This window comes from Barbus barbus (genome assembly GCF_936440315.1).
Source record: "Barbus barbus genome assembly, chromosome: 39".
NCBI lineage: Eukaryota > Metazoa > Chordata > Actinopteri > Cypriniformes > Cyprinidae > Barbus > Barbus barbus.
In genome coordinates this window covers 8,464,614-8,488,446 of record NC_136717.1, presented here as the reverse complement: position 1 = coordinate 8,488,446, position 23,833 = coordinate 8,464,614, and the positions used below count along the sequence as shown (strand labels likewise).

General features: G+C 36.8%; 1 protein-coding gene across 3 annotated transcripts in view; it reads left to right on the top strand.

Moving 5' to 3' along the window:
- The window catches only part of tbc1d22a (TBC1 domain family, member 22a), a 150,174-nt gene that overhangs the window by 44,622 nt on the left and 81,719 nt on the right, over positions 1 to 23,833 (top strand). For all 3 annotated transcript variants that reach the window (XM_079398835.1, XM_079398836.1, XM_079398834.1), the window contains 2 exons: positions 3,552 to 3,666; positions 20,254 to 20,360. In XM_079398835.1, coding sequence (XP_079254961.1) covers positions 3,552 to 3,666; positions 20,254 to 20,360 — 222 coding nt within the window. The remainder of the gene's footprint in view (positions 1 to 3,551; positions 3,667 to 20,253; positions 20,361 to 23,833) is intronic.

Below are 23,833 nucleotides of genomic sequence, written 5' to 3'. Positions count from 1 at the left end.
CAAGTTCAAGATTTTTTAAACAAAGATTATTATTTGTATTGTAAACTACTTTAATAAATGTAAAATATTGTTTCACATAAATTAAACGCCAAAACAAATTAAAATAACAATTTCTCGCAAGCAATATTTACGTTATTTTATATTTGTCAAACTGCATTAGATGTATGCTAATAAAATAAAAATAATAATAATAATAAAATAAATTCTGCTCTGTTCCTCATATGAACGTATTGTATGATTTCATAACACTTTGAATGTAGGGCACAAGTCATATGGTGCTTTACATCCTTTTTGAATCTTAGAACATGTCGATTCCAATTTAATATAATTGCAACCTTTAGTGCAGTTCTTTAAAACATTTTCTTCTGTATTGTTTGGAAGAAAATGCATCATACAGTTTTGAAATAACATCAGATGAGTAAATAATGACCTTTTTTTTAAGAACTAATCCATTAAACTGAGTTCATTCACATTAAATTGGCTTGCTTTGAAATACTGTTGTTGCATTTATATCCCATGAGAGCATGCAAAAAAAATCTTGTAATGCCGTCTCTGCCATTGGGGCATGTACTAACAAAAAAACTTTTCCAGACTGCCTTACAGCTTTGTTTTTTTTTTTTTTTTTTTTTTTTGGGGGGGGGGGGGGGGGGGGGGGGTGCTGGAGTGTTCTTGTTGGCGCAGACCTATGGAATTATTTTGTGTCTTTACAGACCCAGCGTGGCCTTGAATTGCATATTCATATCATTAAATTTAGTGTCATGGGCTTTCTGGACATGAATTTCCTTTGCAAAGACATGTGTGTCGATGCATTGTGGCCCTAAGTAAGATTCCTCCTCCTCCTTTTCCCCAGCTGCCTTTCAAAGAATTATTCCACATTTAAAAAGACTATTAAAAAGCATGCAGTGTTAAGTAAAAGTATGGACGAGGCCTCCACTGTGGATGTATCCTAACCAAATAAATGGATAATGTTTTCACTTCCGGCGCTTCAATACACTCCAGCTCGCTCATTGATTTCTGCTGCCTGGTTTAGTGTCTAATTTCCACTATGTAATGGGCTTCTGGAGGAGAGCGAGATCTTGCCTTGACTACCTCGAGGAGAAGAGAGAAGATGGGAGGGTATGAGGGAGAAAAGAGGCAGGAGATGTCAGCTATGTGGAAAAACTCACTTACCAGTCTAAAGTCTTTGATAAATGGAGCTTTGATCATAGAAAAGAACGCAGATGAGAAAGGCGCACCATTTGATCGACAGGATCCAGAAAAAAAAACGAGCGTGAGCTGCCTTGTACACATTTATTGTTTAGGGCTCAACGTGCGAGATGAGTTTATTTGGGGATGACAGATACATTACGCCCTGAAAGGATTGCGGGAGATGTCAGATGTATGAGGCAGAGAGAAGAGAAAGAGCCTTCCATTTTCCCTCGTGATTTAAGTCAAACTGCATGCTTCTTTCCATTGAGCTGACAGCAAGGTGAGACAAAACATCAAAACAAAACCCCCAATAAAGTCACCATCACTTTAAATTAAGGTGTTGTTTCCAATGAAAGGAATGCAAAAGTCTCACAAAAGTTCTTGGTTTTTAGTGTGAAAAGATCCAACTTAAAAAACAACATCTGTAGTTAAAGAACTGAAGTTACTCCAAACTCAGACACAAAACTACATCTGTATTCATAAATGGATTTAAAGAATGGATTTGAGTTTGCCAAGTAGGACATGTTCCTGGATCACATATTTTAGTCAAATTACTGATGTTTAATTTTTTTTAAAAAAAATTTTTGTCAACAAGACAAAATTGCATCTTGACAATAGTAAATTGAAACATGCTGTTGACAAAAATGACAGTACAGAATAAAACTGCACACTGTTTTTGAAGAAAATCTTATGGGAAAAAATGCCAGTGTATGTCATGTTGTGAATGTGCTCTTTCCATAACAAAATATGTTCTTTCTGGAGCAAAGGACAGTTTGCACATGTTTTTGTTAAATATTGAAACTGTTTGCTTAATATTTTATAATGTTTTCTTAATATATAATAGATAAAACATTTGAATATGAGGTTTAATTTTGTACCGTCTTATCAGCAAAAATATTTACATTTTAGCTAATAAATTAGACATTTCAGTTACAGTAAATTTGACTTAAATGACATGACAAAATATTGATTAAATTAAGCATAATCTATTTAGTATCTACCTTAACTGCTGACCCAGAAACTGTTGATTAGACTGTTGAATGCCTAACCTCATTTATAAAGCCCTCAAATGCACATGGGAAGCTCCTACTTTCACATCAAAACTGAAATATTCTTTGGGTTTAAGCTTATCCTTAGGTCATAACTAAACCAAAGTCCCTTTAAGGCAAGTCATGTTACTCTGTGGCCATATTGAAACGCTTCTCGGGCATGCAAGTGCAGCTCCTGTCTCTTTGAATGGGGAAACATCAAATTCTCCTAAACTGTTCGCCAAGCTGAGGATTACATTTCATATTTAAAATCACCAATGAAATCTGACAAAAACTATCATAAATGTTCTTCATTTTGCTCAAGTAGCATTAAAAAAAGCTTATTTAGATCAGCCAGTGCACACATAGAGATAATATATATATATTATCCATATATATACGTAGATGCCTCATTAGCGACTGTTTCCGCTATACGTAAGCCGTCCGCCATATTGTAGTGGTCAACTTGACGTCATTCACCACTGAATATTCGAAAGATGCCACAACCCTGCACAGAACAGCTCAGCGGCTCTGTGCGAACCTACAGTATGGTGAATGGCGTCAAGTTGACCGTTCCAAGATGGTGGCCGCATCTGCGTGTTTGGAGCGGTCGAATGGGGTGTCTATACATGTCTATGAGTGTGCATGCGCAGTCCTAGGCGCTGGGGCTTCTAACGGCCGCTGCAGTGACCCACTGACTTTACCGATTAGGGATTGGCTCTTTTGCTCAGAAGGCGGGGCTTCGTTCAATAGAGCGGCCATATTGAGTGTTGCATTTTTTCCCGATTCAAAACTATACAAGTGACACGTCTTGGGTATTCTATAGTCTTTGACTAAACTAAACTACACTAAACTAAACTCAACTTACCCCTAAAATTAGGAATGATGGATTGATATCAGTTGATGTTTTTGACTCATCCAACCCTAGCCCTGACTTAATCCTAACCCTAAAATCTGATTGTTCAATTGCAGTGTTGTTCCAGAACCCACAATTATATAAATCCAGGAGCACATCCAACTTGGCAAACCACAAATAAAGAGAGAGCCCCATCTAATAATAAATATGCACACAGCTACTTGTAATTTCTCACCTTGCTGTCTGTGCTATTGAATGTTGTGATGTTAATGATTAAAAAGCTCAGAAGGCTTAATTGATTTTCTTAATTGATTGCTGGCTGGGGTTGGCTGATCCCACTGTGTCTTTAATTAAAACCATCTGAGTGACCTTGTACGCTCAAATTCTTCTACTAACAGTTTTCTTGTTGTATTGCATGAATCAGTATATATCAATATCTGCTACTTCTGATATCTTCTTCTTTTGCTGCTTTTTACTAGATCTTTGAGCGGATTCTGTTCATCTGGGCGATACGTCATCCAGCCAGTGGTTACGTTCAAGGCATCAATGACCTTGTCACACCCTTCTTCGTTGTTTATGTTTTCGAGTATATCGGTAAGTCAATAAACCTTTTACAATATGAGTAGTTACAATATAGTTATGTATAGGGCCCTGCCAAACTCCAAAAACAGCACAGCTGTGTAAACACACTAGTTTTCGGTTCTTCGCTTTTGGTGTTAAGCCAGCGTGGGTGTTTTGTGCCCAGTGGCATGCATTTTAATATCATTTCTCAATCACAATTGCATAAAATTTGTCATAACCTGCCCCTTTAAACCTTTCCAAGGATCTTCGGTTTCTTTTTCCGATTCAATCGTTGTGATTGTTCCCGATGTCTTTCATTTTCTTGACCTTTACACCTCTAAGTGCTTGATTTCCAGTAGACTAAACGGGTTGTCCAGACTAATGATTTTGAAGGGCCCAGAGGGACCCTTCCAATGGACTTATGAGACCGTAATAACCTGAACCGTGCAATGAACAAGGGCGGCTCAATTGACACACTCAGTGGATGGAGGATGGGAGTCTTTTCCCCAGGCTCTGCAGTCGTTGGCATCCGTGGGGATATATTTTGCTGGGTCATTTGACCTTGTCTAATTCTGAGGAATCAAAGTCTCCACTTTGTTTTTACAAGTTCTGTCCAATTTATCCTTCAGGCCTGAAAAATACTCTACACAAGTACACAAATGCTTTGCATGACTAGTTGACCTGAAAGAGAATGGTTATGTCGCATCAGTGCTCATTAGCATACATTTCTGCCCGACTTTGTTGCATTGTCAACGTTACAGTTGCTCACGTTGCCGCAAATCACACACACCCTTGAGAGAGAGTGACTTCTGGGTGCTTTGTCACACCGAATCGCTGTCAACTTGAACGCTCCTTTCTGAATTATGTCGTAAACTTTTGTTAATGCAATGATGTTTATATTTGAGAATGTGTATCTGAAGCTTGAACAATGAGTAACCCATATGTAATCATATAAGGAATCAATCTAACATGCTTGCATTGAGTATGTTCTGGGCCTTGGCCCTTGAATAGTGAACAACATACTGTCATCAGACATCCTGCAGTGATATATCTTGGTTTTGATGTACCATTTGTTATATCCTTTCTTGTTTTCTTGTTTTCTCCCAACACAGTTTCTTGCTGTTCTCATGGTGAAATGAGATGCTTAATTGTTCCTTCTCTGAAAGGCGTACTTTATTTCTGTTTTGTATGTGTATATTTATCAAAAGACGATGACAATGCCCTAAGAAGGCCCCTGTTCTCCTATGATAAAGATGTTTGGGAGAACTCTCTCTCCTCAGTGTGTGTGGAGGAAAGTTTGGTGGAAAATGTACCTGTACCAACTTTCTCTGCAATTTATTTCCCATAACTCCACCCGGCGCAATAAGGCATGGTGCCATGTGTAACAGATACTCATTCAAAGTGTGCTATGTGGGCCAAGTGCTGACTGCTGAGGTCAAGCAGTAGCAAAACATCACAGCTTCACTCTGACGAGAGACCCATATCCATCAATGCCTGTGTAAAGGCACACGCCAAAATTCACTACTTGTCTACAGTGTATGGGAAGGTACTTTAAATAATGAGTAGCTTGGATAGATACTGTTGCAGCTACAGTCAGTACAAATGAATTATGGATCAATTACGGATAAATAGTTGTCATGTTATTCCACACCATTTGTGGAAGAACAAAGAGATTTTTGAATGTTATTCAGTTACAGTGAACGGGGCTGAAGCTTTTAAGCTTAAAAAATTTTTTTTAAGTGGTCCATGACTTGTGCGCTATACCCCATATCTTCTGAATCACGAAGTACCTTAGTGAGAAACAGACCAGAATTCTAGTCCTTTAGCCGCTGAGAAGCTTGACATCTCCCTAACTCGCATTGATGCGTTAATGAGAGTAATAAATATGACTGATGTGTGAACAAATCCTTTGAGTCAGACTTTTCTGTGAATTTTGGTTCAAGTTTGACTTGATCCTAACGGTTAACAGCTTACAGGAGGGGAAAGATTACCATCTCTTAACTAGTTGCTTATTAGCATGCATATTACTACAATATTAGCCATTTATTATTAGTAATTAAGCACATATTAATGCCTTATTCTACATGACCTTATTCTACATCCCTAATCCTACCCAATACCTAAACTTAACAACTACCTTACTAACTATTAATTTAATAGTTAGTAAATTAGGAATTTATTGAGGGAAAAGTCGTAGTTAATAGTGAAGTGTTCCCTATTTTAAAGTGTTACCAACAGAACCGACCAAAAACATGATTTGCTTGTAAATCACTATTTTTGTGCCAAGGAAAGCTAAGGTGGATATAAATGTTTCAGTGGATAACTCAATATCTGGTCGGTTTCTTACAAAGCTACCCTCCAAGTGAAGCTGCCAATGTTTTTATCTATTTATTTTTTTTTTTGCAGTAAATCTCCCAAACAATCTTTGTGAATACGCTCTCTCTCTCTGTTTTCTTAATGTGAAGAAGATTTTAATAATCTAAATAAGTTTTTGAATCTTTATTTGTAAGAGTGTATGACTTTAAATCACATAGAGAATATTGGCCACATTTATGGCTTAATAGTGCTGTTGTGTGTATGAAGATTAAAAGTTAATGCACCAGAGTCAGATTTGTATTATTATAATTTAAGTGGAGCAAGTCTTACAGGTTTCAATGAACTATGAAGTTCACAGCTACTTTTAATTAGTTTCTCCCAGCATTGCTTGTCTAAAATACTCAGGATCAGAGAATAAGCCTTTATTTAGATGGTGCAGCCCAGAATGAAATGCACCCATAAATTCCTTTTAGCAGAATCATGTTATTTCTATAAGCCACAGATTGTTTTTGATTCCTGCTTTAAAAAATGTATGATGACAGGGCTGAATTAGGGGCCAGTTAGAGCTTTGGCTGTGTGTACATTGCTGTTAGGGCATTGCATTATTAAACAATCATTTTCATTACGCTTGTAAATAAACGTAAGAAGAGACAGTGAAAATCTTCATTGGGCTTTTCTGCCCTTGTTCTGAGAGCCTTCAAAATATATTTGAATACAATTTGCTCCCAACAAATGAAATTTCTAATCTGCTTTGTGAGTTCTTGTACTTTGAGGGCCAAGGCCTGATGGAAGAAAAAGCAGACTGAAGTTAAATTCAATCCTATTGATTTGTGCTAGTAGCAAGACTGCAGGGAACCTTCCTCATGGTAGTCAAACTATTTTACAGGAAACTTGAAAGTTTTTTTGCAGTTTTTGATTGCGTGAGTAGTTTTACAGAGCATCAGCATCAAGTCTCACCCACATTCATGATTCTTCTGGCCAAAAAAAATAAAAATGACAGCTCGGACTGAAAAAAAAGTCTGACTCACAATGCAAAGCAAGAAAATAATGTTAGTTTTAGGAGTTTTTAGGGTCTGAATATCAGGAATAGCTCACCCCAAAATTATCTTTCAAATGATGACAAACAATTTAATGAATATCCGATTGGGTGAATTCATTGTAATGGTAGGACATTGTGACTTACTTTAATGCTTAATAAAGCACCCAAGGGTGTGAGCAAAAAAAGCACATACAACTTTTCGAGTGCCCCGACAGTTTATGGCATAATTAGCTATGCTTCAAGTATAGAAGCAAGGTAAAATATATACAAATATAATGCGAGCGTGGTTTAACGTGCATAATTTTATATAATACCATCCACCCTTTTTTGTGTACATTTTACCTTGCTTTTATGTTTCCTTTGCATCACTTCATAAATGTATTTAGTAATGTACTAAATAAAGTAAAAAAAAAAAAAAACGTTTTGCTACGTTACAGAAACAACTGGGAAAGATACAAAATAGAAAATGGGCTGTTCCTTTGCAGGTGACATGAATTTTGCATTGCATGCTTTGTTCTATAAAGCAAGCTATTGGATGATGAAAAGCAAAAACCAGGTTAGCTTTTATCACAGTAACATGGTTGATAATAACATAATGAAATTGATTAATTTAAAAACTTTGTCTACTTCACAAAAAATCCTAAAATTCTTAACATGTTGTAACTTATAAGTATTAAAACATCTAATGCTATCCTCTAACCTTTCAGCTAATATGCAGTTTGATGATTTTTACCGGTAACCGAAAGTTCCACAAAGCAACTGTCGGTGCCTTTTAATCTGTAAAAACAATATATTGGTCAGCCTCAAGTGGATGGCACAGTAAATAACGTGGGCTTGAATGATGACACATTTTAATTTTTAGGCGACATCGAATGCCTGTTTTTCACAAGTTAGTATGATTCTTTAAGGTCTTCATGAAATGTCAGCAAAATATTGTGGTTAAAATTCCTTAATGGTCGTGTAAAACACCCTTTTTATCTTGTCAAAAACAGCTCTGTTCACAGCGAGCCATTTCAGTGCATGACTCTTTAAATGATAATGAGCTACTGCTCACCCCACCCCTCTCTTTTGTTTTTTTGTGTATTTGGTGGCACATTACCTTCAAAAACAAAACTAATCAACTGCGTCCTCAGTGGCTCTTTTGCGTCAGGAGACTACAAAACCTCAGCATTGTCGCTACAGCAGTTCGAGCGCAGAGGAAATGGCGGACAGCATATAACTGGCTGAGAGCGGAAATATGCTAATACAGGACAGTCTGTCAGCAGTCGTGGGCGGGGTCATACTGCTCAGAAAATTAAAACAGTTGTGATATATGAGATTTAAAAAAGGAGTGAATGAATTTTTGTCGTTGTAGGGTGATTGTGTCCACATACTCTTGCATCCGATGTCTCCTTTAAGTCTATGGTACCTGCAACAATAGAATGCATCAAAGCTGTTTTACGTTCAGCACAGAAGTTAGCAGAACATTTTGTCTGTTCAAAAGCAAATAGTTCTTCCTCAGAATCGTTAATTGCACAAGTCAAAGTAGAAACATGACTTGGTTTCCTGGTGGACTGATTAAACACATCTGTTTAGAGCACTTTTCACTTCTGGAGATTGTGTAGAAATCTGATTGGAGCAATTTTCCTCTGCAATATACATCAGACATTTTTAGGTTTAAAGTCATTTTCATTTGCCTTGGCTTATAGTTCTCTGTATGAATAAACGCTTCAAAACCATCAGACCCATCCAGTATCTCCATTCATTACTCTTTTAATCATTTGGCTTCATTTGCATAGCTCGTTAAGCTACATGTGTCTATTCTATCAATATTTTTAATCTACAGTGCCGTTCTTCATGGAAGTCTCCATCTGATCAGGCAGCCACTTTGTCTCGGAAGGTTTTGTTCTTTGGCCACTCTGTTCTTCTCCTCTCTTCTTTCCTTTCGGATCTGTTTTCCATTAGTCTGCTATAAAGTTTTGTAATTGAAAGTAATGAGTGTGTGATGAAATGGTACGTGCAATAATATGTCACACTATTGATTCAGGAGGAAGATAGTGTAATTTGCATCGTCCTCATGTATAGATTCTCTCAAAGTAATGTTCTCGAGGGCAGATGTGGATCAGTGGTGCTACTGTTAAAGATCCACTGGATTGGGTGAACTATTAGTGTGGGCAACACCATCAGTGCTGGTTGAAGGAATAAAGAGTGAAGAGAGAAGATGTTAGCTGAAGATGGACTTTGACATCATGTAAACCTTTCAAAGCTTCTAAGTGTTCCTTCAAAACTCTCCATAAATTATGGGAGACACAGAATGATTCCTTCAAATGGCACTACTGTTTTAACTGTTGTTCTGCTGGAAGGGTTCATTGTTTTGCTAGTTAGCATGAGCAGTTAACCCATCCAAGAAGAGACATGCTAGAAGATTTCCTCCACAACAACATTCTGCTCCGTAGAGGATAAAATTCCATCAGCCTGAGCATTCCTGGTGGATATTGTGCTTATACTCACCCTGGAGGCACCATGGATAACATAGATTCCAAATAGCCTATGTCTTTTATGTCATGCGCATTAAGTCCACTAACCCTGTAACCGCTGACTCCTGCTTTCAGTCCATCTTCTGGCAGGTCTTTGTGGGCCGTTCATTGACTAAGTGCCATGGGCTTCCACGGCTGACTTGAACAGTTAGTGGTGTGTGACCCACAATTGAGGCCTTAATGAGTATCGGTTTGTTCGGATTTCTCGGTTTGAAGAACTGAGCCCAGTGCTGATTTTAATGCAGGTCTGATTAACTTTCCTCATTTTCTCTAACGAGTTGTTAAGTGACTGCCTTGGGATGCCTGAAATGTCTAGTGGCAGGTATTTTTCCTCTTTTCCTCTTGGTTGAGTTCCCTTCGAGACTTTCTTGAACTGCCGACGAGTATAGGATACGAGCAGTGAGATTGTATTGTAAATATATTCTGCCCAACTATTTATTTAACCTGTTTGACCTTCAGGTTTTGACATTTTTGCTTTAGAGCGCATTAATTTGTTATGGAATAATGCAACAGTGTTTTCGAAAAATGTCACATAACTTTAACAAATATTGCAATGTTAATATGTAATGTAATATTTCAATAACAGGTAATATATAGATTCTGAAGAACATAAAGTTACCAAGTAGCATAATGTTATGGAATAACAATGTAATGTGAATGGATATCATAACATTAGCAAACAGTGTAACATTAATGAATAATATAATGTAATATTGCAATGTTGCAGAAGAACATGTGACCAAATGTCATAATGTGACTTTAATAACAAAAAGTAACTTTAATGGAAAATGTAACAATAACAAATGTCATAACTTAAGAAATAATTACTACCAAATAGTAAAGTGGTTAGCAAGATTATTGTAACAATAACACATCAACAAAAATAACTTCATGTTTGACATTAAGGGATTACACAATCTAACAGAAATGGATAATGAATAATTAACAAGTAACATTAACAGATATCAACTTCAACGATTCATTTTCTTATGTCTTCATCCATAAGCTGAGCTATGCCTCACTTTGTGAGCTGCTCTTTTTTTCATGTCTGAGTGTAAAATGCCAAAAATGATCTGGAAAAATTGCCCTGTCATAAAGTCATTCGTTTTCTCTGACTAATCACAGTTATTGAATATTTTTGGATCTAGTTTAATTACTCTGCTATAAAAAGCTATAAATTGAATTTCTGTGCGGATCCTCGCTCTGAGAAATCACTTCTTGTTCATTTACATCTGCGAAACGTGTCATGCTAGACTTGGTGTAGTTTATAACAATTAACAAAATAATTTCTTGGAGTATTCTGTAGGAACGTCACTCGGTCACCCGTGAAAATGTATTTGCTCCCTTTCCAAATTTTTATCAATTTATTTATTTTTTGGCATCAATTTACAAGAATGGCAAGTGTGGTTTTATTGTCTGGCCATGCTCTCTTAATGCCTCATGAGTTTCCCATTACAGCACATGTAATGATTCCCCTTATGCTTCTAATAAAAGCAAATGAATTCTTTAATAGGCTAATCTTGCATAATATTTCTCACTCAGGGAAGTTCACCTCTTTTTTTCTAACATTCAATGCTGTAGTGGCTACGAATAGAGGTGTGATGTTTATCGTTTATTTCATCTCCAGTCCACACTCTCACATCAAGCTATTTCAGACATTGAGGTTTACTGGGCTTCAGCCATTCTGCATAACTCACTCCCACTCCTCGACACTGAGCAGCGATAAAAATGTCGTAACATTTCTGAAGTCAACAATTGCTATGGTTACATGTTCAGGGAGCCGTTTATGCCTCTGATGAGCAGATTTGAGTCCCACAAGACTATAGCAGTTTTGCAGAATATTTTTAAGTAGTCATAACTGGATCCATGGGCTGTAATCCACACAAGAGCCAAAACCTTCCTACAAGAGTCTGTTGCGGATCAAGACACTATGTATTGATTTGTATTTTTACTCCTCACAGCGTTTTGTCTTTACTTGTACTACCGTTCAAAAGTTTACGGTTGGTGAGATTTTTTTTATTTTTTTATTGTCTTTGAAAGAAGTCTCTTTTGTTCACCTAGGCTGCATTTATATCAAATAGACATTAAAAAAAGGTTAAGTGAAAATCTAAAATAAAATATGAAATATTACTCTTTTTCTAAGCTCTTTGCACACTGAGTCCGAAATTCTCGTCTGAACTTTTTGCACGTTAAAAAAAAAAAATGCAACCTCACGTTGTCAATCTCTTTTACACACTGCCTCTGAAACTTTCAAATTCAAGTTTCCATTTTCTGCGTTTTCGCAAGCGTAGCAAACGTTTTGATAGGAAAGGATGATGACTATGAGAAGAAGAAACAAACATTTCGGACTCACTTTGGACATTTACACTTAAAGGGGTCATTGGATGCCCGTTTTCCACAAGTTGATTTGATTCTTTAGGGTCTTAATGTAAATTCTATAGCATACTTTGGTTAAAATTTCTCAATGGTAGTGTAAAACAACACCCTTTTTACCTTGATAAAATCAGCTCTGTTTTCAGCATCCCATTTTAGTGCATGCTCCATTAAATGCTAATGAGCTCTGCTCACCCCGCCCATCTCTTCCGTGGGGTGACGAGCAGTTCTCATGAGACTGTTTACTTTAGCCAAGCTTTAGCGGTGGAACTTACTAAGTAGCACATTATTAGGAAACGCAATTTGCAAAGATTCATAAAAGAACCTTATACTTCTTCTGTAGGTGAAGCTGGATCATGAATGATTTGCGCGAACATAAATGCATTTAGGCAGATCCGGGGGTGCATTCCCTTCAAAAACAAAGGTAATCCACTGCATCTTCAGCTGCTCAGATGTCGGGAGTAAATGACAACTGCTATGTTCACAACTTGTAAAAGTGCATGTCACATCCAAAGACCCCTTTAAATAAAGGAACATTAGAATTTGATAGAAACTTGTACTCTTTTGACATTGCCATCAAGAATCCACCTGGAACACCTTAGCAACCAATTAGCAAAGCCCTGGCAAGCACCAACAATGCCCTAGTTTTGTGACAGTTTGTTTTCCACATGCAAGCACACCTCACATTGTCATCTTATAAGTCATTCAGTATCCATTTTGCAACCTAAATCAAATGTCTCTGAGTAAATGTCTTTGACTGAACACTTAAACTGAAAAAAAGATAATATTTACTTACCTAATTAAGCCACTGAGGGCATATTTGGCACTGGAAAAGGCTGTGTTGGTGTTTATACGTTTTTCTGGAACCTGATGTAATAGAGTTGGCTTGCGCCCTTCCTCCAACTGCCTCTAGGAGCTGCCAGCGAAAGTCGTTCATCTGTTCTCATTGCAGATTGTTCTTCCTCTGCGCCGGCTTTTTCTTCATTACAACTAGATGATGATATCCATAAATCACAGATGGATCTGCACCTTGTCTTTCAGCGCAACTTCAGTAATTACCAACCCAACGATCGCTATTTTACCGTGTTGAAATGGCATGTTTGCCGAGTTGAGTTCTATGTTAATTAACCTTGCCTTCAATTAGACATCTCTGGATTCTGTTCGATGCTCATTAACCAACACAGGGAGCAGTAGTGGGCGGTACCGGGTTAAAGTCTTAGGATGCCCTAAGGGACAAATTGCATAATCCACCAGACAGCGCTGTGGCAGTGACTTCCTGTGGGTGGGAAAGTCTCCTCCAGGCTGTCTTGGACGAGGGTTTAAAAGGCTGGTGAAATTTCGCCGTGTCCTTTAACCTGATGTTGACCGTTTGCATTGGCCTGCAAAAAGAGGGCATATGGCGCTACAGGGATGTGTAGAGTCAAACGTCAGTAATGATTCCAGCTCCTTGCAGTTGAATGCTTTAGAATGCCAGGGGGAATCTACCCTTCACCCTTGCATGCAGGAAGATGATACGGGCCAACAGGAAGTGATGGCAGAGGCCAAAGAGCCTAGCTCCTGTTGAAGGGATTTGTTGTGCTTACATCCTCTTTGTGGATACCTCAAATTGACAGTTCTGTGTCTATTTATGTTTGTGCTCATGATATTGGTGAAGAAATTAATTGTAACTCGAGGTTTAAACTCAGAGCGTCAAGGAGTTTAAGTTGAGTTTCGATTTGTTGGAAACAAATAATCTCTCTCATCTCTGTTCTATTCTGTACTGTTCTATTAAGTCAGAAGTGTCCAGTATTGGTCCCGGGGGGGCACCTTCCAGTTGATTTTAGCTCCAGCTCTAATTAAACACACCTGAACCAGTTAATCAAGGTCTTTAGGATTATTAGTAACAGAGCCCCTATAAAGCCAGCCTTCAAGGTTAACAAAACAAAGTGCAATGCAGAGGTACACTGGCGAGGAGCATTTTTTATTTATTTATATTTTTCTCCAGAGGAGGATAGATAATACACTAAATAAACTGCTTTTGTAAGGAAACAGCTTATCACTTAATGAATGAACGATCTTTTGGCTAATCTTCAACATGTTTGCCATTAAACATTAATTTTGGGTTAATCTATTGGAGTTTACTACGGAAAAGTGTTGTTCAGTCACCATCAGTTTTGCCACAGGTAGGATTCAGTTTACTGCATTTCTCATTGATTTCTATTGTTAGATTATGTCGACATCCTGCCGACTATGCCAAAAAAAATAGATCAAATCTCTATGCCAGGAATACTTAATCCATTTTGTTTGATTTTGTTTTATTTTACTTTATACTGAATCCATTTTATTTAATTTTTTTATTTTATTTTTATCTAAAACCAGTTTTGTCTGGTACTAAAAACCAGTTAACATAAAGTATTGTCTGATACCCAAGATTGTTTAACAAAACTTTAATAACTGGCAGTTTTCTACCAACCAGGGGTGCGTTTCCCGAAAGCAACTGTGGTCGCAAGTTACGTCGTTACCAATAAAGTTCAATCGGACTTACCACCGTAGTTAGCTAACGATGCTTTTGGGAAACGCACCCCTGAATGGTTGACAAAAAAAAAGCTGTGAAAAAGCAGAAAGAAAGTTATGGCATGATGGTGAAAAAGAACAGTGTTTATTAAATAATTGAATGTAACAAGTGTTAATGTAACAGAACAGAAGCAAGGAAAAATTACCAATTTGTTGAATCCTGTGACATTAAAAACTTTGAAATATATGTAATGAATTAACTGTCTGTATAAGCAGGTATCAGTAGTCTAGGTTTGCCATTCAAACGTAGAAACCAATTCAAGGATATATGCAGATGAGCAAAATATAAACAAAGCAGCACTTGCTAACCATTTTGAATATCAGTTATGTTGATAAACTTCTTCATTTTAAGCAGCTCACCTTGTGAAAATATTTTCATATTGGAATGCTCAAGTAAGATAACAATAGCACAGCCTTCTACCTGTGCCGTCTTCACTTACTTGCTAACTATCATCACTTTCACTTTAATTCTCATGCTCTGACTCATTTGCTAAACTAACTAAACATCCGATCAGATTTCTCACTCTCATAAACAGCCCCAATGCCAATTTAGCATACTATTATGCAGGTATATAGAAAACAAACAAAAATTATATTTGACACAGCATTTTCTCCATTTCACACTTCACCCGTGAGGATTTTTTCTCATCTGGGTGGCATTTTGATACTTCGGAAGACAGTTGAAGATGCTTCTGTTCTTTTGATGTGTTCGCTCACTTCTCATAACCCTAAAGAACCCCTGCAAAAGTCTGGTACAGCAAACAAAGGCAGTATTTTCCCTTCAAGGCTAAATTTTTTCAGTACCCCACTGGAACTCGGGCCTCAACCAACTGGAACAAAATATGGAGATGTGTTAGTGGACACATGTGGAGCATTATTGACCTTCATGGCCTTGGGCATAGTTGGTCTTTACATATTCCGTGCTGCTAGCATGAGTCAGAAAGCATAAGATCAGGATAAAATGAAAGAACAAAACTCAAACTGAAAATATAGCTTGTGATTTATTCCATTATATATTGTTTAATCAAATAATAAATTACAATACAAGTTATTGTGTACAATACTTGTGTGTAATTTATTACACACAAGTTATTAACTTTTACTTGTGTGAAAACACACAGTAACCACTATTACCACATTCCTGACATGGGTCAGTCCTTCAGTCCTGTGACATTATTAATCATTAATAAACATAATTTGAATAAATGCACTGAATTAAAAAGACTATGATTACCTATTGATTATATAATATGAGGAGAGAGGATTGTAAATCCACCTTTTTATAATACTCATTGGTCTATAAACTGTACCCTCAAGTTATCAATCATTACTCACAGATTATTTAACCGTAAAATCAATTTTGCAAATTCAGAAAATATTACTGTTCAAAAGTTTGGGGTCAGTACGATTAGAATAGAATTACTGATTTAATTAGCGTTTTAACCTGTCTGTGGTTTGTGTAATTCATAAAGTGGCAATATGTCAGTGGAGACCGTTGGGAAATACATTTTTGCAGCAGGCAGTACAGTTGGTGTGTTGTCGACTCTGGTCTGTATGTTTACAGACATCTGCTCTTTTCCTTCGCAATGTCTTCAGACAGATGGTGCGGTGGAGACTTCACAGAGTGAAACTGTGGTCACGGAGTCACACACCTTCTGTTTTTGTGAATTTATGTATGCGCGCGTGCATGTGTGTGAACCTTCTTATTCTCACATCAATAATACATGCTATTCAGTTCATTTAACAGTGTCAGGCTTCATTGAGTCACCCCTGGAAAATGTGAAAATAAATATAAACCAAGGAGATGTGTGTCTCGGGGTATCAGTTGTAGGAATGCAGTGTGTTTATTGTGAACTTAAGGATGATAGTTCCAAAAATATATTTAGATGCGCTTTAAAATATTAATGTCATTGTATTCAGTTGAAGTTAGTTCTGAGAAAGGATCGTTTGTTTGCAGATGCTACTTGCTTTGATTTTGTTTTAGTCATTTTTGCTTTGCTTTTTAAAGTTCACACAGGTGACCACAGATTTATTTCATGTTAACTGTGGACATGTTCCACTAACGCTTGACAGAAACAAACAATAACATCTACATTTTAAAATTTAAAAATATTCATTTATTTTATGAAGCCTACTGTGTCATATGTGATATGCCAAATTCTAAGGCCTTTAAACCATCAACATGATAAAAAAATGCAGAAAACACAACCAACACTACATTCCTTCTATCATCTGGTTGATATTTTATACTTTTTAGCAATTCAATTTCTAGTATAATTTTAAAAACATCCCCCTTTACTCATGTCTTTTTGCTGTGAAATCTTTAGTGATTAAGTAAACATAACAATACATTTTAAATTGTTATCAGCATTTTAAAAGTCACTTTACAACTGATGCTTACATGAAATTTATGTAAGCACTCTGCTGTACTGTTATAAAGTTCTCATTGATTTGCATTACAAACTATCAGAATCAGTTATATTATTTCTATATAATATACAATTTTAGTAACACTTAAAGCCTTTATGTATAATGCGTTACAAAAGTAGCTTTAATGCATTAATTATGCCTTGTAATGCACCTTATAATGCATTGTACAATCTCATGAATAACTGTAACCACAAACTGTTTTTAACATTCATAATTATAAGAAATGTTATCTAAATTAGCCTATTAGAATGATTTCTGAAGGATAATATGACACTGAAGACTGGAGTAGCTTTGCCATCACAGGCATTCAATACATTATAAATATGTGACCCTGGACCACAAAACCAGTCATATGGGTCAATTTTCTGAAACTGAATAAATAAGCTTTCCATTGATGTGTGGTTTGTTGAGATACAACTATTTGAAAATCTGGAATATGAGGGTGCAAAAAAAAATCAAAATATTGAGAAAATCACCCATAAAGTTGTCCAAATTAAGTTCTTATCAATGCATATTACTAATCAAAAATTAAGTTTTGATATATTTACAGTAGGCAATTTACAAAATATCTTCATGGAACATGATCTTTACTTAATGTCCTGATGATTTTTGGCATAAAAGAAAAATCTATCATTTTGACCCATACAGTGTATTTTTGGCTATTGCTACAAATATACCCCAACAACTTAAGACTGCTTTTGTGGTCCAGGGTCACATATATTAAAATTTAAATAGATATTATAAATTGTGAGATTATTTAGCAATATTTTTTATTATATTTCACTGAATTCATTAATGATTGTTAATGATTGATTAAAGCAGCCTTTTAACTTGTCTATATAATATTACATTTGGTAACACTTAAAGGCTTTATGTATAATGCATTATAAAAGTAGATTAATGCATTAAATATGCCTTCTAATGTACAGTCTCGTGAATAATTGTAACCACAGTTATACATTACAACACTTATCAATTCATTGTTACATTATGCATTTTAAGTTCAGTTATTATTATTTACGACAAGATATTATCCATTACATCGCTCATGTGAATAATTATAATTCATTATACTCTTTAATAACCCTTTCTAATACATTATTCAGATTGTTACCAAAATTAGTTTTATATTATCTTGTCACATAAATAATAAAAGTTTGGGCCTGTTTGGGCCTCTGATTAAAATTTCGGGGTTTTTTTTCTTTTATCCTCCATGAGCTTCATATTCTCACTATATAATAGTATATAAACCATAAAAGCCTATCGTCCAAAGGTTCAATTAACTTTTTCAATTTCAAAAAAATATTTTTCTGACTGTCATTTAATATGTCAGGCTTTAAAGTGTTAATGTTATTTTCTGGTGACATTCAGGTATTTTTAAATGTAACTCATATGTCCGAAATGGTTGCTAATACCATAAACAAGTCATTTATTTGCACTTCAACTGCTGACCACAGGAGGTGCTGTTGGCTTGTTTTATGCATTCGTCTTCTGATCTGCTCCTCTTTGCGTGTCCTTGTTTTTTGATGAGTGAACGTGCTGTTAAGGGACTCTCACAACTGGAGAGATTAACACTGCCTTATTACAGCCCCCCCCCCCCCCCCCCCCCCCCCCCCCCTACACACACACTCTGAAAGCCTCGTGAGTACTTTCGTTCCTGAGCAGGAGGCTGTTATGTGAAAGTACAATGAGTTTGTCCACCATTTGGAGGTCGTTCAGACTTCCACGTTTTCTTGCCCTACCTCGGGAGTCATACTCTCCGCTGTGACCTGTCAGACAGCAGACAGTCATGAGCGTCTAGGACGGGCGCAGACGACCAGTGGCGTTTTAGACTGCACTAATGCAGTGGGCGGCCTGGAAGCTGGACAGCCGTTCACTAAACTGCAGCACTGCAAATATTCCCAGCAGCCCACTGGTCCTGTCAGCCAGAGCTCGCCGTACTCTTTAAGGTTAGACTCATGTTGCCAAGGAGACGGAGCAGCACTGTGTGTGTGTAGTTCTGTGATACCGTTCCTCTGCTCAACCTGTGACTTGTCCCTGTCAGAGCTGTGGTTTGACTCGTTCACAGTGGTTTCTAAATAAATCTACACTTGCGTTGGCCTTTCCTCTAGGAAAATGATTCTGATGTGCAGTGAAGGAACTGATTTTTGAGTTTGATATGGCAAATATTTGCCTGTTTATGGTTTTCATACAGTCATATTAACTTGGACAAACATGCTATCAAACAGGTTAATACAATTCGAATTGGAGGTTTGTGTACTCAAACTTGGATTAAATCTTAAGCTTGAAACCATTAAAAATATGTATGTTAACTGGAAAGGAGTTAGTTGCCAAGCCATCATTTCTCATTTTCTTTGAGTTTATCTTGAAGCACTAAATAAGTAATACTGGAATAAAAAATAGCCAGACATATTTAAAAGTAACAATAAATTAATAAATAAAATACAAACACACACACATACACATAATAAAAAAGTAAAAGTACAAACAAATTCAAAATATTATAATAGTATATCTATGATATGTAAATATAATTGATAATTGTGAGACTTCAAAATGAGGCATGAATAAATTATTTTATTATTATTATTATTATTGTCACATTTATTGTGTGTGTGTGTGTGTGTGTATATATATATATATATATATATATATATATATATATATATATTCAGCATTTACAACATGTCTGTGTAGATTGATCTCTAAAATATTATTACATAGAATTGTTTTTTTACAGTAATAAAAGTCATGATGAAAAAGAAGCTTGTAAATTGAGGTCCAAAAAAATACTATAAAATTGAATAAACATATTTGTTTAATGCTAAATAAACTTGTTTAAAAGTCTTTCATGATTTGTTTATTTTTATTTATTATTAAAACTTTTTTTTTTTTGTAAATTTGGTGTTTCTTTTTCCTTTTATGTTTTTATCTATTTACTGTTTTATTTACTTTATTCAAATGTATTGACCGTTTAAAAATGTGCAAGAAAATGCTTATACAAGTGTCTTGCATTTGCACTTTGTTGTTGTTTTTTTGTGTGTTTAAGATTGTGTTTTTGCCACTGCAAATCACTGTGAGTATAAATGCCCCTTGGTAATGTTCAGTTATCCTGAACGACAGTTCTCTGTGACAACTGCCAGAAACTGCTGTGCTTGTTTGTGTGTGTGTGTTTTAAGCTCTTTTAAAACTGTTTTTGAACATAAGAATGCATTCTCTATGCATGCCCCCAAAACCGAATTCTACCGTCTCTTGTCCATATGTAAGATGAATCTTTCTATACTCTTGTCTCTTTTACTGTCTCTTCGTCCATTTTTCTCCCTCTTTGTCTTTCTCTCTCATTCTTTTTCTCTGTCTCTTTCTTATTTTCTTTTGTCTTTTGGCTCTTTGCAGAGGAAGAAGTGGAAAATTTCAATGTTTCCAGCTTGCAGGAAGAGGTGTTGCGGAACATCGAGGCTGACAGCTTCTGGTGCATGAGCAAGCTCCTGGACGGGATTCAGGTAAATTGATTCCCTATCTGCCAGCATGCGGGCCTGATACATTCACTCTGTCTGTCTGTGTGTGTGTGTGTGTAGAGCACCGCTGGGAAAGAGACGAATGTGTCGCGGCGAGATTCCCCTGCGTGTAGGTGCCCCGTCCCGCTTCCTCTCCTTGCCTTTCCTCGCTCGGCCTGTCCAGGAATAAAATCCATGATGAATATTCTCACTCTGCACCACAGGCAGAACGTAACCTCCTTATCCAAAGGGCCTGGCGGTGCTTGAATTGTCATGGGAAAGCAAAGCGACCCCCCCCCCCCCCCCGCCCCACATTCACTTTGTCTTGCCTGCCTCGTCTCTAATTGATTTAAGGCCATAAAACACCCGTGCTGTTTACGCAGCAGAGACGGAGACACACGTTGCGGTATAAAGCTAGGTGGTTGCAGTCCTCATCCCCACATTTCCACAGTGCTCTCTCCCGGAAGACAGCAAAAGATTCCCGTGCGGCCTGCTCTGTCACTTTTTTCCTCCTTGTTGATAAAAGACTCTGTAATTGGGTGTTTCTGCAGCTATGCGCACTTTTGGACCTGTGGACTTAGAAATTAAACTCACTTGCAACACATTTTTCACTTAACTGTTTAATTTGCTTGTTTGTCTACTAACAGCATCCAACAGTAGGAGAAGAGGACAGGTTTTTGTTTATGCGCTTGTTATGCAAACAGTTAAGCGAATATATTTTCCACATATTTGAGCATTTTTGAAACTCTCGTTTTGCTAAGGCTGATTTCGAAATTCTAGAGTTTGAAAGATTTGTTCCAAATCTTATTGACTTGTGTGCATAGGCAGCATTTTAAAAGGGTCATGAACTGAAAAAACCAATATTCCCATAATCTTTTGACATACAAGAGATCATTGTACTATAAAAAACATCCTGTAAGTTTCAGAACTCAAAACTTTCTCGTTAGTCTAAAAACAGCTTATATTGAAGCCACTCTGCCAAAACGACAGGTTGTGGAATGCCTCCACAGAACACGATCAACGCCTGCTTCTACATCGCTGCCCTGTTTAGCCCTGCCCACCGATTTTATGAGTTTTTGACCTAAATCACAGCATCGTCCATCTATGAAGGATGTAGGCTGTCAAACATACACAACTGTTAACCAGTCAAAGCAGTGGGCATTTATTTCCGAATCTACAATCCTCGACACCTATTCAAACAGAGCGTTCCAATGAAGGGGGTTGAAAACAGGACAGAAAATAGCCTATTACTTATAAACTATGATGCTTTTTGATGTAAAAATCTTGATAACATTATAAGTGGCCCTCAGAGAAGAGTACAAAATAATAAAAAGGCAGTTCATGACCCCTTTAAGGCATCATTGACAGGCTCTCAACATAAAGACGGTTCCAAAAGGTGGGAAACATAATTACATTGCTTCCTAATATGCCTACTTTTGCAAAATTGGTGGAGAAGCCAATGCCAAAAAGCATTGTGGTGAGCTTAGTGCACAACAAACTAAAAAAAACATTGTTCCAAAATTGTTTACTATATACTGTATACATATACATTCTTGAAAAGTACTGATAACAATTAAAATATTACAGATTTTACCCAAACTCTATTATGTAAATTATTGCTTATTGCATTGTCATCTGTTGTGTATAACTGCACATTTGCTGCCTTTGTAGTGTGTTCGAAATCGGTCACTTAAGAGTTACCTTTTCAGTTAGGATGCTACCTTAAAGCTGCAATATACTTCAAGTGAAACTAAAAAACTAGCCAAAATGAGTTGAAAATATAGGCATATCAGGTATGGATAAACATTCAGTATTGTGCATTCCTACTCTTGTCAGCATTTAAGATTGCATGTACCTGCTCTACGAAATCAAGAACATGAGCACCAGGAAGCAGTGAGTGTATATCCTATTGTTGTCAAAGGTACCGACTTCGATACCAGCCAGTCCTGAAATTTAAAAAATGTGACGATGTGATGCTGATTGGCCATTGTGTTCACACGCTTAACATATTTGTCTGTGATTGGCTACAATGATCATCGCTTCACACTTTTCACAGATTACGCTCACACACGGGAGCGTTTGAAAACCGCATCTATCAGCAGATCCGTGTATGAGCAGATATATTAGGGATCCCCTGACAGATCCATTGATAGATGCGGCTTTCAAACGCTCCTGTGTGTATCTGTGTAAGCGATTGGTGAAGAGTGTGAAGCGATGATCATTGTAGCCAATCATCACAGACATATTATTAGATGAGGTAACGTGGACGTGCAGAACATTTGAGTCTCCGATTATCACTGCGCCTCATTCTGTCTCGTCTTGGGGGTTAAACCAGATTCGCAAAGACCCAAAGTTTTTAACATTTGAAAATTGTAATTCAGAGTCTGGAAGAAGTTGCAAAAAAAAAAAAAAAAGACTAATGAAGGTAAAATATTTTGAAGACAGTATCAAAAGAGAGGGTGAAAATGGAAACCTGTTATTTTTCATCAACCCTTGAGACACCAAAGCACCCACAATTGAAGAAACACCCAATTATAGTGATGTGTTTGAAGTGCGTATAGGCAGGAATGTACTCTCACGCATTGGCTTTAGATGATTGTCTCTTCACACATAAAGAGCATTTGTATGCAGCGAATCAACCCTCCTCACTGGTATTAAATTGAAATGCTCTCCAGGCCCTTCAAAGCTTTTGTGGTATTTTGTCTCTAATTACTGTGGTAATTTGTGTGTACAAAGCAGATTCTCTTAGGTGCTAATGATTTTTCTCCACCCTTTGTTTTCCTTACACCTTCACACCATGGCAGCTGATAGCTCTGAACACTTGCTCGCAAGTTGTTAGCGTCGGCAGCGCCGTGCTCTCTGCGTGTGCGTGTCGGTGTTTTAGAGTGGTTGTTAACTCGGAGTGTAGTTTTAGCGTGATTTTATAGTCTCAGCTGTGCGTTATTGTGTTCGGGTCTCAGGAGAGCGCTTGCGTTTAGAAGCGTAGGGTAGAAAAAGTTGTTAATTACAAGTATTGTATTTCCCTCCTGTGTTTGACAATAGAGAGTGATATCATTGCTATTGTAATGTATAATTATTTTAGATGGCACTTTATGATGTATATTCAGGAATAACTATAAAAGGGGTTTTGTTTATGCGTCAACCTTTGTTAAAAGAATAGTCAAAGCTACATACAAATACAGCGCTAATGAATAGTTTCTTTGGCATACTGATGATAACCACACAATAGTTCCTCAGGTTGTAAAAACAAACACAGATTGCATTTGCAAATATGGCTACTTGTTCCGTGCACAATTATGTTACTTGAGCAGTGAAAAATAAGTTGAGAGAACTCAAAAATCTGCTGAACCTGGTTGCCTTAAACTTTTAAGTTTGCCCAACATTTTTTTTTTTTTTTTTTACAGTGTGGGACTGTTGTTCGAATTGGAAAAAAGTTGTGGTTTTGCAGTAATTCCTGTAGTTTGGTCGATTTAAATAAT